The following is a 16555-nucleotide window of genomic DNA, read 5'->3' as shown; positions in this document are numbered from 1 at the left end:
AGTGTCTACGTTTACAACACGTATTAACAGCTGCATCAGTTTGCCATTCTAAAAATAACCATTACGATGCATTCCAATGTTTAAAAAACCTCTACGAGTAGTACCACTTGGCAAGAGGGGTGTTAAGTTTAAGGCAAATGTATAATGTATTTGCTTACGAATAATTGATTTAGAAAATGTTATACATAAAACTTCACACATAATTACTTTATATATACAGTTTGAATCGTGTGATTAATTTTTAAAAGATTACATTACAGAAACAAATACAACTGATGTGGCACCTCTATTTAAATTTACTTATGGGCAAACTGCGTAGTGGTGGGGAAATTTTGACAAGGTCAACAATGTCATCACGATGAAGTAGTAGTATTCTTACAGTTTGGGCGATAGTGATTACAATTACAAATTATATGAAACAGTTACAACCCCCCTCCTCCATGGACCCCTCTGTAAAAAAATATTGTCATAATACCACTGCTACTTATTTAAATCTATTTCTGTAATATATATTTGTGTAATATATATGTAATATATATGTATGTTTAGCACAGTCATCTAAAAACTGACGCTATTTTCACTCTGAGTTGGTTATCTCCCCCCTCCCCCCCCCCCCCACGCCACACACCTCACCACCACAATTGTGGAGAGCGACATTAATGTCACACCTAGGTATACACTGGGTTGGATAATTGACCTAAAGTGACCGGACAGTGGTGAATGAAGTTGAACCGCCCCCCCTAACCAACCCCGAACTGATCTGTTAAGTACATGTAAAAAAAAAACGCGTAATGATGTACCAAAGTACCATGTCGCCAGAAAATTAGCTTTTTAAACGTAAAACTCTGTGAATATTGTTTTTGCAATTACCAGTAAAGAGGTGTGTGATCAATACATGGATCTAACCCATACCTATCACTATGTTAAAAAATGATCTTCAAAGAACACAATGAAGCAGTATTTAATTAAAAATATATGATCTGAACTTAAAGACCGATATTTAGTTAAATGTAGGATGATATTCCGTAAATTTTCTATTATAACGAAAAGCGTGGTTTTATACCAACTCTGATTTTAAGAACTTTCATTATGTTGTAAAACTTTAGCATTTACAATGACGATATATTAAATTATGATTATAGACAAAAACATTTTGTAAACACGAATAGTGTTGAACAATTATATTATATTCTAAAGTAATTATTTATTTGTTTTGATATTTGTAATTATATATGTAGATATATAATTATTTATATTAAGAGAGTGATTATTTCCCCTATTTCACTTGTCGTAAATAATTTCCCAGGAATTATTATGTAAGAAATTTTTTGCACAAGAATTACAAAACAGATTGTGTTAGGTTCATTGTTTTTGGTTGTAGTGTGTGTATATTTGGTTTTTTTTTTTGTTTAACTTGATACAATTTTTGTTTTGTCGGCCTACATTGTGTGTTTTTTCTTATTTCTTCAGAGTGCTACTTCCAATTAATTTTACATCATAGCGCAATGACATACAGCTAGTAATTATATATATATATATATATATATATATATATATATATATATATATATATATATATATATATATATATATATATATATATATATATATATATATATATATATATATATATATATATATATATATATATATATATATATATATATATATATATATATATATATATAATACACGTATATAGAACGTGTTAAAAATTCGGCGCCTTTTTTTACTCTTTTCGCTCCCCCTACAACGAAAACCTGGATACGCCTCTGCGCTTAGGGATTGCATTTTTTTTTATTAAAAATGTTTGCATGAGTGAATTTACTTTAAACCACATAAAAATATATAATCAGGTTTCTGCTACATACTTTTAAATAAAGGGTAAAATATTAAATTTTACCTAAGCATTTTAGGTTCATCTAAAGCAGGGGTTCCCAACCTTTTTTTACTCTAGAGCACATTCTAAAATATCGGTAGGGTGGCGAGCACCACCTATTTTAATCGACAAACTCCTTCCATAACTTGTCATTTACCATAATTTATTTTCTTTTTTCTTATTTTCTTATAGTCATAGTGTATTAATAAATAATAAACAAAAATGTTTTTTTTTCAAATTGCACACACACAGAGAAATGTATTTACAAAACGTAAAGAAAGTAAACAAAACAAATAAATACAAAGAAAACATTTAATTAAAAAATATAATAAAGTCAATGTTTGTGATCTTTGGCATTGCATTTCATTGGCCAGAGCTTCATAATTAGGAGCGTATGACGATAATCCTGTTAGCAGACAATCATAGAGATGCTCAACGGTGAGTCGAGATCTATATCTTGATTTTTATTAAGTTCATGTTTGAAAACAATGATTCGCATAAATATGTCGAACCGAAAAATGATTCAAATGACACTAGCCGTTCCAGGCTAGTGTAAATAGTGCAGTCTGGCTCGCCGCTAGACAAGTTGGGACAAGTATCGAACATATTTAATAAACCTAGGCAGTCAAAAAAAAATTATAACTGTAACATATGAATAAAAATAAATCACATTTTAAAATAATGTTTATGAAAAAAATTCTGTCTCTGTCGAATAGTGAGAGGCGGGCACATAGGAATCGTTCAGCGGGCGCCATAGCGCCCGCGGGCAAAGGGTTGGGAACCCCTGATCTAAAGTGTCCTATATTAATACAATTATTTTTAATTTTTTTTAATTTTTTAAAACCCCTTTTAGCAGTAAGCTGTTCTTAATAAATCATTATAAAAATTTGCAGTCTGTTTATTTATATTTTTAAATAAATAATTTACTGCAGTAAATTTGTTTTTCACTAAATATTATGACCTAGCGTGCCCGTCCCACGTTGCTGTAATCTTGTCCAACGCACCAGAGCGAGGAAACGTTTTATAAGGGTTTCGTTAATACACTGCCAATCGAGTATTATTAGAAGCATGACATCATTTTCTAAAACGGGGTAACTTAAATGTGAACAAAGCCAGCGTTATGTATTTCTTGGATTTTAGTTGTTGGGGCGCGGCTTTGTACACTATACTTGCAACGCGACTCCCAGTTGTCAGTGGCGTCGAGGGGCGCTCTATGAAACCATCGCCCTAAGTCTATCCCCCCCCCTTGTGCAGGACGCCCAATCAACTAATCCCAGGTGCTAAGAATAGATAGTCGCTGGTAAACTATGGGCGCCCTACCGCTCTCTACAGCCAGGGCGCCGCTCACAAAAATTATATACTTATTAAATCGCATAAACCTTACCAGCAGTAATCTCAACAACCTCACAAAATTTCATGGCGATCTGATGAAAGTTGCAGTAATACATAGAAAACAAACAAACACACTCATTCATTCATTTACATATGTTGTTTATACAAAAATGGAATTTAAAAATGGGTATAGGACTTTAATAATAAGCATATTTCAGAATCAACTTCTAGTCAGGGGCGGAACTACAGTGCCGCCAGACCCCGCAATGCGGGGGGGCCCACGCCATTTAGGGGCCCATAGACGACCATAATTAATTTTATATAGTTAAAAAAAATAATTTTCTTGCATTTTTGACTTGACGGTAAAAGCGTGTGTAAATAACAAACATATCTACTACAGTAGTTATGTTATACAGTAGCTAACACATGATGTTGCGTAAAAAAATGCCTTAGATGTAGTGTGTAAGATAGGCAAACGTTCCATGACTTATTTCCCTTTTCTAAATAGTCAAATGGGGGTGCTCATTAGCTCCTATTAATATATTTGTACTAAACAAATTAAAAAGCAATTGCTTCTCTTCATTATTATTTTTTTGAAAAATACTTACTAAAGAATGAGATAGCATAAGAAGGAAATATATTTAAAACAAATAATATAAATACAAAAGAAAAAAAAATAAACATAACACGAGAAACCATTACAAATTCAAAGCTTTCACGCTTTATCTTCCTTTGACCTTTTACAGCAAACATATTGAATAGTTCCAGAAAAAAAATTAGTTCTAGAGTCTTACTTTAAAAAAAAATAATTCAAAATAAACTAATGCACTCACACGCAAGACATGTGTAATTTGTTTAAATTGAGAAAAAAAATACATTTTACCCAAAACCTGATTAGGCCAGAAACGAGTATCAAATGTTTGTATATATATATAAAATATATATATATATATATATATATATATATATATATATATATATATAGGGGGGCCCAGAAATTTTTTTTTGCGGGGTGGCCCTTTTTTTCTAGTTCCGCCACTGCTTCTAGTATGCCTTCATGCTTTTTCACTCATAGCTGTAGCTAGCAGTCTTTGATTACAAATATTCTTGGTTTCGGGGGGAAAAAGTTGAACTAGAAAAAACATAGGCCTACTTAATTTGGTTAGTTTATTTTACAAAATTTGGAAAAACCTGAGGTTTAAGTAGAACTAACATGCCTAATATCAGTGACTAATAAATGTAAATAAAAATAGGCCCAGGTTTATCTTGCGCGACAATTAACTTGTGTCTTTTAAGGATGACGATCTATTTTTACTTTCTTGTATACGAAGTACAGAGGAAGTATTGTAATCGTGCAAAAATTCGAAATCGAAATGTTCACAGATCTCGACCTTTTACAACTCCCAGATTTTAAAAAAAACATAGGTTTGCAATTTAGTCCGTATGTCTGCGAGTGTGTGTGTGTGTTTGTGTGTGTATGTGTGTGTGTGTGTGTGTGTGTGTGTGTGTGTGTGATGATATTTCATATATAAATATTATATCAAATTTGTAGTTTTGTGTTAACTCTTCATCGATTTCCGGGAATCGGAAGTTCAACTTATTCTATTTTTGGTTTTTCAAAAGCATATAACTTGAGTACTGTTTCAGATTGATAGAAGAAATTTCACATACAAGAAAAAGATCTAATTCTCTGCCTTCTTTCATATTGTAATTTCCGTTTACCGGAAGTAGAACTTTACGCTATTTTTGATTTTTCAAAAAACGCATATGAATTTATAAAGTAGTAATAATATTCCGCACTATTGTACACATACTGTTTGCCGTTCACTTTGTGCGCAATTCTTTTTTCAACGAGATTCTATTCTATTTTTAAAAGTTTAGGTAATTAAAAATTGATTAAAAAATCACGTCTATATCCTGAGTTGCCATCCCCCGTAGTTTTATATAAGTAAATTGGAGTAAGTTTAGTGGAGATCACTCCCGGTTTAATTAAAAAGAAATTTACAACGCCCCACCACCACCCTCAATACACCCGAAGATTCTATCGCCTTCCTGCATCAATCGATCCCTTCCTCGCAGGAGGGAGGGGGTCGATATAGTCCACTTTGTGAACCTCTTATCAGTTCGCGTTCACACTACCACACCATTTAGTGAATTACTTTTTATATTTTTTTTATTAGAATCACCCACACGATCCTAGGTTGAAAAGTCTAGTTTTAACCGAAACGTAACAAGATTGAGAACTAGTTACCTCAGAACTGAAATTAACATCTGAAGTTGCATTGAACTCACCACCTGTCTTTTCTCACTTGAATCAGTTTCTAAAAACTGCAGGTAATAGATAACGATGCATGAAAACTGGGGTTTTAGTCCTATCATTTAGGTGCCAATCTTAGTCATGCAGATGATATAGACTTAAGTGTCTTTATAATACACAAAAACATATAAATGTATGAACGTCAATATTTTCTTGATTGGGCTATATTAACCAAAATATTGTTTTCTGTAACATTCAAAGAGAAGCGACTTGACAAAATGAAACTAAGTAACTTTAAATACGAAATAGAAGTTAGTGAGTAGTTAGTGTTTTATTTGTTTTAAACTATGGGGTTATAATAAATGTTGATGGGCGATAACTTTGAGAATAAATGTCGTAGAACTGGAGACCTTTTTTATAGAAACGTTTTAGCTTTATCGTTTAGGTGCTAATCATAGTCGTACAGATAAAATAAACGAAGAAGAAAATGAATTCTATACACCTTTATTGGTCTTTATAATACACAAAAACATGAAAATGTAGGCTATGTACATCGAAATGTTTTTGACTGAACTACATTACCATTCGAAGAGAATGGGCTTGAATAAATGTGCTAAGTAACTTTAAAAACGAAATAGAAAAATGTCAGTATTTAGTGTTTAGATTGTATTAAACGATGAGGTTATAACTTTTTGATGGATGAAGATTTTGAAAACAATTATGTATATATTTAAACCTAAACCATTGGTTAGATTTTGACTACTTCAACTACGGACCTACTCCTGTTGATGGTCTAGGCCTCTTTGTCCTTTCGGAGATCCGCCCATAGTTATGTACATGTACATTTTTAAGTATTACGTGTAAAGCCACTTTTTTAAATATCAATTATCAACAGTAGAGCGAATAAAACTAATTAATTAAAAAGGTTTAATAATTATCCTTGCGGGGGGGGGGGATAATTTTTTTTAAATTCAACTCACGCTAAATATTCCTATTTAAAGTAATATTTATTACGATCTACCAACCTTTTTTTTCATTTCTACCGCATTGATTATTATGCCCAGGCTCATAACTAAATAACTAAATAACTTCTGATTAACATCTGCAGTTGGATTGAACTGACCACCTGTGTAAGAATATTATAGTTGTTTATTTATTGCTAAGATCTCTTAAAATCATTTTTTATTGTTTTTTTTTAAGGGGTGGTTAAATTTGATTTAAGTGTATGAATAAAATTAATGAGCTAAAAAATTCTTTATAATTGTTTGAATTTGCGCGTTTGTGTTTGCGTTTGTGTTTGTGTTTGGTTTTGTTCTGTTCCCAAGTTGGTACATTTAAAAAAGGATTTACCGTGGCGAAGCACGGGTATGCAGCTGGTATATATATATATATATATATATATATATATATATATATATATATATATATATATATATATATATATATATATATAGATAGATAGATAGATAGATAGATAGATAGATAGATAGATAGATAGATAGATAGATAGATAGATAGATAGATAGATAGATAGATAGATAGATAGATAGATAGATAGATAGATAGATAGATAGATAGATAGATAGATAGATAGATAGATAGATAGATAGATAGATAGATAGATAGATAGATAGATAGATAGATATATATATATATATATATATATATATATATATATATATATATATATATATATATATATATATATATATCAGTTGTGTGCCGTGAGGTTTCCCACCTGGGACTAGCAAGAGGGTAGGAGGGCTGGGGACTGTCCACCATGCAATTTCCTGTATAATCAGGTTCTTCTGACGCCTGAATATGTACCTCAAACTACGTATACAGTTATACAATCAGGTGACGAATAAATTATGTTTTAATAGTTTTGAAGTAACAAACAACGCCACAACACCAAACTTCAAACTTCAAAATTTGTGTCCGTTCAAAACTCTTAATTTTGGAGGAATCTTGGGGCATTAATACTAGTGTTCTTAATGGACCCACAATTTGAAAATTCATACAAAATTAGTTTGAAGATATGCACTTCAAATTTTTAGCAGAGTACCCCCAAAATATGGAAGAAGATTATGAATTCATTGTTCATTGGGCTTAAAATATTTTATTTTTTATATTTTATGAATGGTGGAAAACCTACGACGGGGTTAATTTTTCAAGATGGCCGCCGTTGTCATAGTTACCAAGATTTTCCCACCAACTTTTTTTAGTGGGAATACATATGCGGATGTATCTTAATAAAGCTGTAAAGAAATAACTGTTTTCTAACGAGTATTAAAAAAGTTTTTTTTTTTTTTATCGGAGGCTACTCCCTTAAGAAAAAAAAAACATTCGCAATGACAAGATGGGTTCCTAACCCACAAGCAACATGTTGAACGACTTGCTATCGAGCTAACCTCGGCGTCACACATTTGCCTGTCAAGATTTAGGATTTTACATCAGGAGGCGGCGTCACAAAGCGAACACGCGGGCTGCTGCTATAAGGGGATGGAAGCAAACTTCGACCGACCTGACAATATTGACGTCTGCAGGGAACAGATTTGTTCGAAGAGTCTAACCCCTCTTTACAAAGTCAACCTGAGTCTTAGTTCACATTACTGAACACCAATGTAAACTCACTTATTTAGGAGATGAATACTCTATCATTATTAAATGAAAAATTTAGAGATAGATCTAGTACAATATATAAAGAGAGGGTTTTTTTTTTTGGTATTGGGGCCTAGCCTTGTGGAGTCGATTAAAAATATACACAATTTAGAATATGTAGAAATGTTAAATACTTTAATAATCTAAATGTTTCAAGTTTATTTAGAAAAGTGTATAATATTCAGTGTTTATTTCAGAGTTTTTCTCCGGGAGGGCACTTGATATAATAGTTGGGGGGGGGGGACTCAATTTTCCCGGAGGGGGGTGGATGGACACTGGTAAAGTATATATTTTTTATATAAATTTTATTTCGTTCGGGGAGATGGTAGACTTTTTCCGGGGAGGGGGGGGGGGGTGCCCACACGAAGGCATGCCTGAATAAAACTCTGATCATATTGTAAAGGTTTCTAATAGTGTTTTGTTAAAAATGGTGTTGGATAGGCTGGTTTTATTTCATGTTGAAGGATGATGGTTGTATAAATTGCTTTATTAAGTTATGCGAACAGTTAAAATCGATCTTTAGTAGAAACTTCGGATGTAGCTAGGCACATGGGAAAACAAAGCTCAAACACCAATACTGGCAGTGTAGCCTGTAGCAAGGGAATCAAAGCGATACGTCTGGTCCCGTGTTCACGTGATCTACGGAATACAGGAAACTCAGTTCAGATGCAAGGTGGGAGTGCCTGCCGAGGTTAGTTCTGCTAGTGAAGTGACGCTTTATTTTACAGCATCGTCAAGTAAAGTGGTCATCCATAAATGACGTCACGCTTTTTGAACGATTTTTACCTCCCTCCCCTTCGTCACACATCGTCACAAAAAGCCAGCCCCCTCCCTTTAATAACGTCACACCTCAGCCAACAACCCCCCCACCCCCACTCAAAACTGCAGTTGAATTTTTCTTGAGAAATACGCTTTTTTTTTACAAAATCTTGTCTGTGTGTTTGTGTGTATATGTGGGGGGAGTGGAGGTGGGGATGGGGTGGAGGGTTGGATGTACGGGTGTCAGTGTGTGTGTCGGTGTGTGTGTATGTGTGTGTGTTTGTTATCGTGATCGTGATCGTGCGTATGAATGTCCGGGGGTGTGGATGTGAGTGTGTGTGGGTGTGGGTGTGTTTTCTACATTAATAAATGTCAACCAATATATCGACCTAAAGTATTCCAACAAAACGTTCAAGCAGATTTATGAAGATGATTTAATAAACAAAAAACTAACAAGTCAGTTTTCCGGACTTCCCATTTTAATATGAAATTGCCAAAATGTGATGAGATGAACCAACGGAACAGCTTAGTCGTAGAACTGACAGTGGATGTGGTCACCTTCATCTTGACCCCATCCCTGCATGGCCCTGGAAGTTCATTAATTAATTAGTTTAATTAGTCAAGGTTTATTTGGTAATAAAGCTATTCATATTCATATTCACATAATAAATGTAATGAAAATATAATGCAGATACTGTGTAGCATGGAAAAAGTAACAAAATATTTTAACCTTTAGTAAAGATTAAACGAAAGTGTCAAACTTAAGTATGAAGACAAAGTCTCGATTTAGAATGAAGACGTTGTCGACGTTTAGAATAGAGACACTTTTCAAATTTAGTCTTCTTCTTTCTTCTTATTTGTATTAGACTAAAGACAGTGTCTAGATTTAGTTTAAAGACAGTGTCCATATTTAGTCTAAAGACAGTGTCCAGATTTAGTCTAAAGACAGTGTCTAGATTTAGTCTAAAGACAGTGTCCAGATTTAGTCTAAAGACAGTGTCCAGATTTAGTCTAAAGACAGTGTCCAGATTTAGTCTAAAGACAGGGTCCAGATTTAGTCTAAAGACAGTGTCCATATTTAGTCTAAAGACAGTGTCCAGATTTAGTCTAAAGACAGTGTCCAGATTTAGTCTAAAGACAGTGTCTAGATGTAGACTAAAGACAGTGACTAGATTTAGTTTAAAGACAGTGTCCATATTTAGTCTAAAGGCAGTGTCCAGATTTAGTCTAAAGACAGTGTCCAGATTTAGTCTAAAGACATTTTCCAGATTTAGTCTAAAGACAGTGTCCAGATTTAGTCTAAAGACAGTGTCCAGATTTAGTCTAAAGACAGTGTCCAGATTTAGTCTAAAGACAGTGTCCAGATTTAGTCTAAAGACAGTGTCCAGATTTAGTCTAAAGACAGTGTCCATATTTAGTCTAAAGACAGTGTCCAGATTTAGTCTAAAGACAGTGTCTCGATTTAGACTAAAGACAGTGTCTAGATTATGTTTAAAGACAGTGTCCATATTTAGTCTAAAGACAGTGTCCAGATTTAGTCTAAAGACAGTGTCCAGATTTAGTCTAAAGACAGTGTCCATATTTAGTCTAAAGACAGTGTCCAGATTTAGTCTAAAGACAGTGTCTCGATTTAGACTAAAGACAGTGTCTAGATTTAGTTTAAAGACAGTGTCCATATTTAGTCTAAAGACAGTGTCCAGATTTAGTCTAAAGACAGTGTCCAGATTTAGTCTAAAGACAGTGTCCAGATTTAGTCTAAAGACAGTGTCCAGATTTAGTCTAAAGACAGTGTCCAGATTTAGACTAAAGACAGTGACTAGATTTAGTTTAAAGACAGTGTCCAGATTTAGTCTAAAGACAGTGTCCAGATTTAGTCTAAAGACAGTGTCCAGATTTAGTCTAAAGACAGTGTCCAGATTTAGTCTAAAGACAGTGTCCAGATTTAGTCTAAAGACAGTGTCCAGATTTAGTCTAAAGACAGTGTCCAGATTTAGTCTAAAGACAGTGTCCAGATTTAGTCTAAAGACAGTGTCCAGATTTAGTCTAAAGACAGTGTCCAGATTTAGTCTAAAGACAGTGTCTAGATTTAGTCTAAAGACAGTGTCCAGATTTAGTCTAAAGACAGTGTCCTGATTTAGTTTAAAGACAGTGTCTTGATTTAGTCTAAAGACAGTGTCCAGATTTAGTCTTAAGACAGTGTCTAGATTTAGACTAAAGACAGTGTCTAGATTTAGTCTAAAGACAGTGTCCAGATTTAGTCTAAAGACAGTATCTAGATTTAGACTAAAGACAGTGTCTTGATTTAGTTTAAAGACAGTGTTCATATTTAGTTTAAAGACAGTGTCCATATTTAGTCTAAAGACAGTGTCCAGATTTAGTCTAAATACAGTGTCCAGATTTAGTCTAAAGACAGTGTCTAGATTTAGACTAAAGACAGTGTCTAGATTTAGTCTAAAGACAGTGTCCAGATATACTGTGTAGATTTCACTCACGTGCATGTGCTGAGGTACTCGCTAGACCTGGCGTCGTTGTGGAGGTCAACGGCTTGACCGTTGTAATGTCTGGAACCACAGGAGTGGCAGGCACCTGCCAGTTCGTTCACCTGTAAGACACCACCAGAGAAGTTCAGTAGAGAAGAGAAAAAAATTCATTTGTTTTATATTGAATCCAACCAGTGGGGTTTCTTTCAGGCAGCTCAATAATTTTCAGTTTTGTGTCATCTTTCCCGATGTTAACTTCATCCGATCATCCCCCTCCTCCTCCTCAAAAACCACCGCCAGTTGCCTATTTACAAGAACCAGACTTACGATAACATGCCCCCTGTTGACCAGGGTTGTCAGGTAACTCAACAGGTTGTGTGTCAGACAGACGGAGCCTCCAGGTGTACCAGTGGGACAGGTAGAGCAGGAGTAGCTGGCGGTGATATACATTGATATATATATATATATATATATATAATATATATATATATATATATATATATATATATATATATATATATATATATATATATATATATATATATATATAATTTCCTTATATATGCCTATATATATATATATATATATATATATATATATATATATATATATATATATGTGTGTGTGTGTGTGTGTGCACGCGCGTGTGTGTGTGTGTGTGTGTGTGTGTGTGTGTTATTTATTTAATAGACTTCCTAAACCTTGTATGAACTCACCTAGATCTGGATGCCTTGAGACCGTTGCACATATCCCGGATGTTGTTGTAAGCGAAAGCGTTGTCCTGGACACCGGACGGATGGACCTTGGCCAGGCTGAGGATTCCGGCATTGGCTTTCTCCATGAGAGCACAGGCCATGGCTCTAGAAGCTGCTGGACACTGTCCAGCTTTATGACATACAAATACCACCGTTAGTGCATTTTAATGATGTTTTTCATTTATGTATTTTTTATATTATATTTCGCCTATAGAACATTAAAATCATAGACATATTAGGCCTACTTTCGACAATATGACTACACACTAGCTTTGTTCTAGAAACTTCAGCTATTCTAACCATACTGAAGATACTTAGTAAATTTTGTCATTATGTAGAATTATTTTGTCAGACTTTATAACGTGCAACAATTTATTTCAAATAACATAAGACAGTATTTGGAAAAAAAGAATAGGGTATTTCACGATTCTTTCCTGGTGTGGAACACTCCCCCCCCCCCCTTCCCCCCCCCCCATCCCCCCCTTCCCCCCCCCCCTCCCGTTCCACCTCACGCCTCCAAAGAAGAAAAATGAAATATATAGAAAATTAAAGTCGTCGTCGCCACCTCCCCCCCCCCCCTCCTCCACCCCCACCCCCCCCTTTCCCCCCCCCCCCCCCCCCTGTAAAAGATGCCAGAAACCATTGTTAGAGTAAGTGTCAAACGCCATCTAGTGGATAAGTTTGCATACATTTGTCCACATAAAATCCCAGTGTACGGTTAAACACATAATGTCTGTCCAATCAACTCAACAACTGAATGACTGGACTAAAAAAAAAAATCTCACTTACTGCAAGAGGCGGCAGGGTGTACGTCCAAATAGTTTCCTGCTATCCAGATCAGCTGTGAGAGAGAAAAAACGGTTATGGAGCAATTCATTGACGTTGGCAGGATTTTGGTAAGGGGGGTGGGGGGTTAAAATACGTATTTCGTGTTTGTGCGTATGTGCGTATGTGTGAGAGGGAGAGAGAGAGAGTCTTCACATTCAGAAATTTAATTTGAAAAAAATCAGCTTATTAAGAAATGTTAAAAGATAGCCTATCATGCAAGTAGAATTGTTAATAGTTACACAGAAGAATGTTTAGAAGATTTTGATGTTAACATCTAGATCTATTTGAACTTTTTCATTGTCAAGCATTTTTCTGATTATTTTAAATTACCTTTTTTCTATTAATCATGTATGTATTTATGTTTATAACACGTTTATTGTGTGCTCACCATTATTTTGCCTAATATATTTTAAAGTTTACCGTATTTTTAAATTTGTCATTTGAACCCAACTCACCCGGCCGCCATATTGAAGCTGGTACCACGTGTAGCCGTCAGCCGTCAGGATGCCGCCATTAATCTTACCACAGCTGCCAGACGCCAGCGTCTCGACCACGTGACTGCTCAGACCAGCTGGGGAAACAAAACAGGGTTTTAGGGCTCAGGGTTTAGGTAATCAAGGTTTTGGGGTTCAGGGTTTAGGCTTTCGGGGTTTTTTTGGGGGTTCAGGGTTTAGGCATTCGGGGTTTTTGGGGTTCAGGGTTAAGACTTTCGGGGTTTTGGGGTTCAGGGTTTAGGCATTCAGGGTTTTGGGGTTCAGGGTAAGGTATTCAGGGTTGTGGGGTTCAGGTTTAAGACATTCGGGATTTTGGGTTTCAGGGTTTAGGCATTCAGGGTTTTGGGGTTCAGGTTTTGGTGTTCAGGGTTTGAAACTTAGTTGCTAGCATTGAAAAAAGGGTTGTCCATAAATAACGCCACACTCTGGAAGGAAATGGGGTTCTGAATTTTGTGACGGTGTGTGGGGAGAGGTTGGGAGAGAGTTCAAAAATTGTAACAACACACTTTTTGCACTTTTAAAAGTCAGGTAAGAAACTGAATTTTAGGTGCTAATTTGTGCTTTACACACACACACACACACACACACACACACACACACACACACACACACACACACACACATATATATATATATATATATATATATATATATATATATATATATATATATATATATATATATATATATATATATATATATATATATATATATATATTTATATATTTATATATATACATATACATATATATATATAAATATATTTATATATATATACATATATATATATATATATACATATATATATATACATATATATATATATATATATATATATATATATATATATATATATATATATATATATATATATATATATATATATATATATATATAGTTGAATAGAAAAGAAAATTCTTGGCTAGATTTACCTGCATCTCTAGCGTTGACGCCTGCTGTGTTTGTGCAGACGCATTCGCCGCCATGAATTTGGTCCTTAATGAGGGCGCCGTTGACTACGGCAACAAGAACGGTAACTGCAAGGATGAGCATGTTGACAGCCAGACAAAGTTCCGATCAGCACGAATGTTTTCAAGTTTTATCTAAAACAAATCGTGCTCGTTCGTTCTCCTTTATATTAACAGAAATCTAGAACGTTCTACTTTGTGCCCTTTAAGAAAAAAATTAAACACTATCTATATGTCTTTGGCTTGAAAAAGACTTTTTTAAATTGTAAGAAGAAATATTTTATCTAGTGCCAAGATAAAATAATTCGATTCCCTGATTTAGAAGCACAGAGATATTTTTTAATGAACATTAAATTATGTACTTTTACTTAGGCATACGTGTTTGTCCGTAAAAAATAACGCGACAGGAGACTGGGGACTTGGAAAATTTCTTTTGCGACAGTTGAATAAAAGGCGGGGGGGGGAGAGAGAGCTGGGGGTGGGGGGGGGGGATAGAAACATTACATTGACTGTTTTATTTTTTAAATCCTTTTCGTGATAGTCATTGTTGTATTATAACGACATTTAAATTAGGTTAACGCTGGAGGTAGGGGGGGGGGGATGCAATTGGCGTCACGTATGAACGATGCCCCCCTCCCACATCCATTAGCTTCACAGGGCGGGGCAGGGTTGTAGACCGCACAGGCTTACAAGACTAACATGAAAAAGAAATGTAGCCATTTTTAATGAGAAAATCAGCTTTTTCCCAGTGAAGTCTAATTACTTATTAAAATGGTATTCATTATTAGGTACAGGTTGACACCATCAAAGACGGGCTGACACCAAACTGCCTTTTTTTAGTTGGTGGGGGGGGGGGGGTGACAACCCTGGTTTACCGCACCAGGTGTCACCCCACCGAGTAACACCCCTAGAGACAGCATGGAAAATTATCCGAAAATACGACAGCGTGATTTGGTGCCTTGCTCTACCTGTGGTCAGAAGGGTGGAGTTCAAATCTTGTCTTGTTTTTGTTGATTTCAAATCGTTTCAACTTAAATTTTACGTCGTTTCAAGTCGTGTATTTTATTTTATTTATTTTATATTTTTACAACGATACTTATCTGTTTACATCAATGGGACTTGAGTTTAAATCTTGTCTTGTTTTTGTTGATTTCAAATCGTTTCAACTTAAATTTAAAGTCATTTCAATAATGAGCGTTTTATTTTATTAGTTTTATATTTTTACAACGATACTTATCTGTTTACATCAATGTACCTGTGGTCATGTGACTTGAATTTAAATCTTGTCATGTTTTTGTTGATTGAAAATCGTTTCAACTTAAATTTAAAGTCATTTCAATAAAGTGTATTTTATTTTATTTACTTTATTTTTTTTTTTACAAAATACTTATTTGTTGACAACAATGTGCTCTAGGTGTTTACACTTACCATTTGTAGTCTATTTGACCAATACAACAGGTGAGCCTACATCGGAGCAGACGATAAGCTGATAAGAACAGGTTAAGTGCTACATGACATCGTGTGGGTTCCTGCAAGACAATTCTTGCTATTGAAGACATGATGTACAACTTCATGTGTGTCTTTACAACAAAACAAGGGTCTTGTTTTATATTTTATAGCCAAACTGTTTTAAAAAGAATTTTTTAGGCCACAGATTTACATTTTTTAAAATTTACTTGGTGAAGGAAAACAAATGTAGTTTTTAAAGTTGTCTTTTTAAGCGAAAATCTTTAAAGAGTTGTCAGTTAAGGGGTAATCAGTGTTTCTTCTAGACTTGTTTCTCTGGGGTGGGGGGGGGGGGGACATTTTTTCGGGGGGGGGGGGGGGGGGCGGACACTAGTAAAAGTGTATGTTTACTATGTAAAATCCATGTCGTTCGAAGAGATGCCTGGAAGAAACTCTGGGGGTAATTGGCAGTGGTTGTTAAACGTTTTGGAGGTACCGAACCCCCACCAGTTTCATATGCGCATTCACCGAACCCCCACCAGTTTCATATGCGCATTCACCGAACCCCCACCAGTTTCATATGCGCATTTGCTGAACCCCATCAGTTGCATATACGCATTCACCGAACCCCCACCAGTTTCATATGCGCATTTGCTGAACCCCACCAGTTTCATATGCGCATTCACCGAACCCCAC

General features: G+C 34.9%; 1 protein-coding gene across 1 annotated transcript; it reads right to left on the bottom strand.

The window, feature by feature from the left end:
• Positions 1-11358: 11358 nt before the first annotated feature.
• Positions 11359-14596, bottom strand: LOC131953855 (uncharacterized). The gene is made up of 6 exons (XM_059317254.1): positions 14378-14596; positions 13407-13522; positions 12913-12964; positions 12085-12253; positions 11696-11801; positions 11359-11490 (listed from the first exon to the last, which is right to left on the bottom strand). Exons 1-6 carry the CDS (start codon positions 14496-14498, stop codon positions 11377-11379), a joined length of 678 nt encoding a protein of 225 aa, XP_059173237.1. The 5' UTR covers positions 14499-14596; the 3' UTR covers positions 11359-11376.
• Positions 14597-16555: the final 1959 nt, after the last annotated feature.

Source organism: Physella acuta, unplaced genomic scaffold (genome assembly GCF_028476545.2).
Source record: "Physella acuta isolate Inbredline_101_S28 unplaced genomic scaffold, ASM2847654v3 ptg000958l, whole genome shotgun sequence".
Taxonomy (NCBI): domain Eukaryota; kingdom Metazoa; phylum Mollusca; class Gastropoda; family Physidae; genus Physella; species Physella acuta.
The sequence above is the reverse complement of the archived record's forward strand: the minus strand, read 5'-3'. Positions and strand labels throughout refer to the sequence as shown.

Coding starts and splice junctions, on each gene's coding strand:
- LOC131953855 (XM_059317254.1), bottom strand. CDS start 14,498: ATGCTCATCCTTGCAGTTACCGTTCTTGTTGCCGTAGTCAACGGCGCC. Junction 11,802..12,084: donor CTCAAGGCATCCAGATCTAG/GTGAGTTCATAC, acceptor TATCACCGCCAG/CTACTCCTGCTCTACCTGTC. Junction 11,491..11,695: donor TCAACAGGGGGCATGTTATC/GTAAGTCTGGTT, acceptor GGTGTCTTACAG/GTGAACGAACTGGCAGGTGC.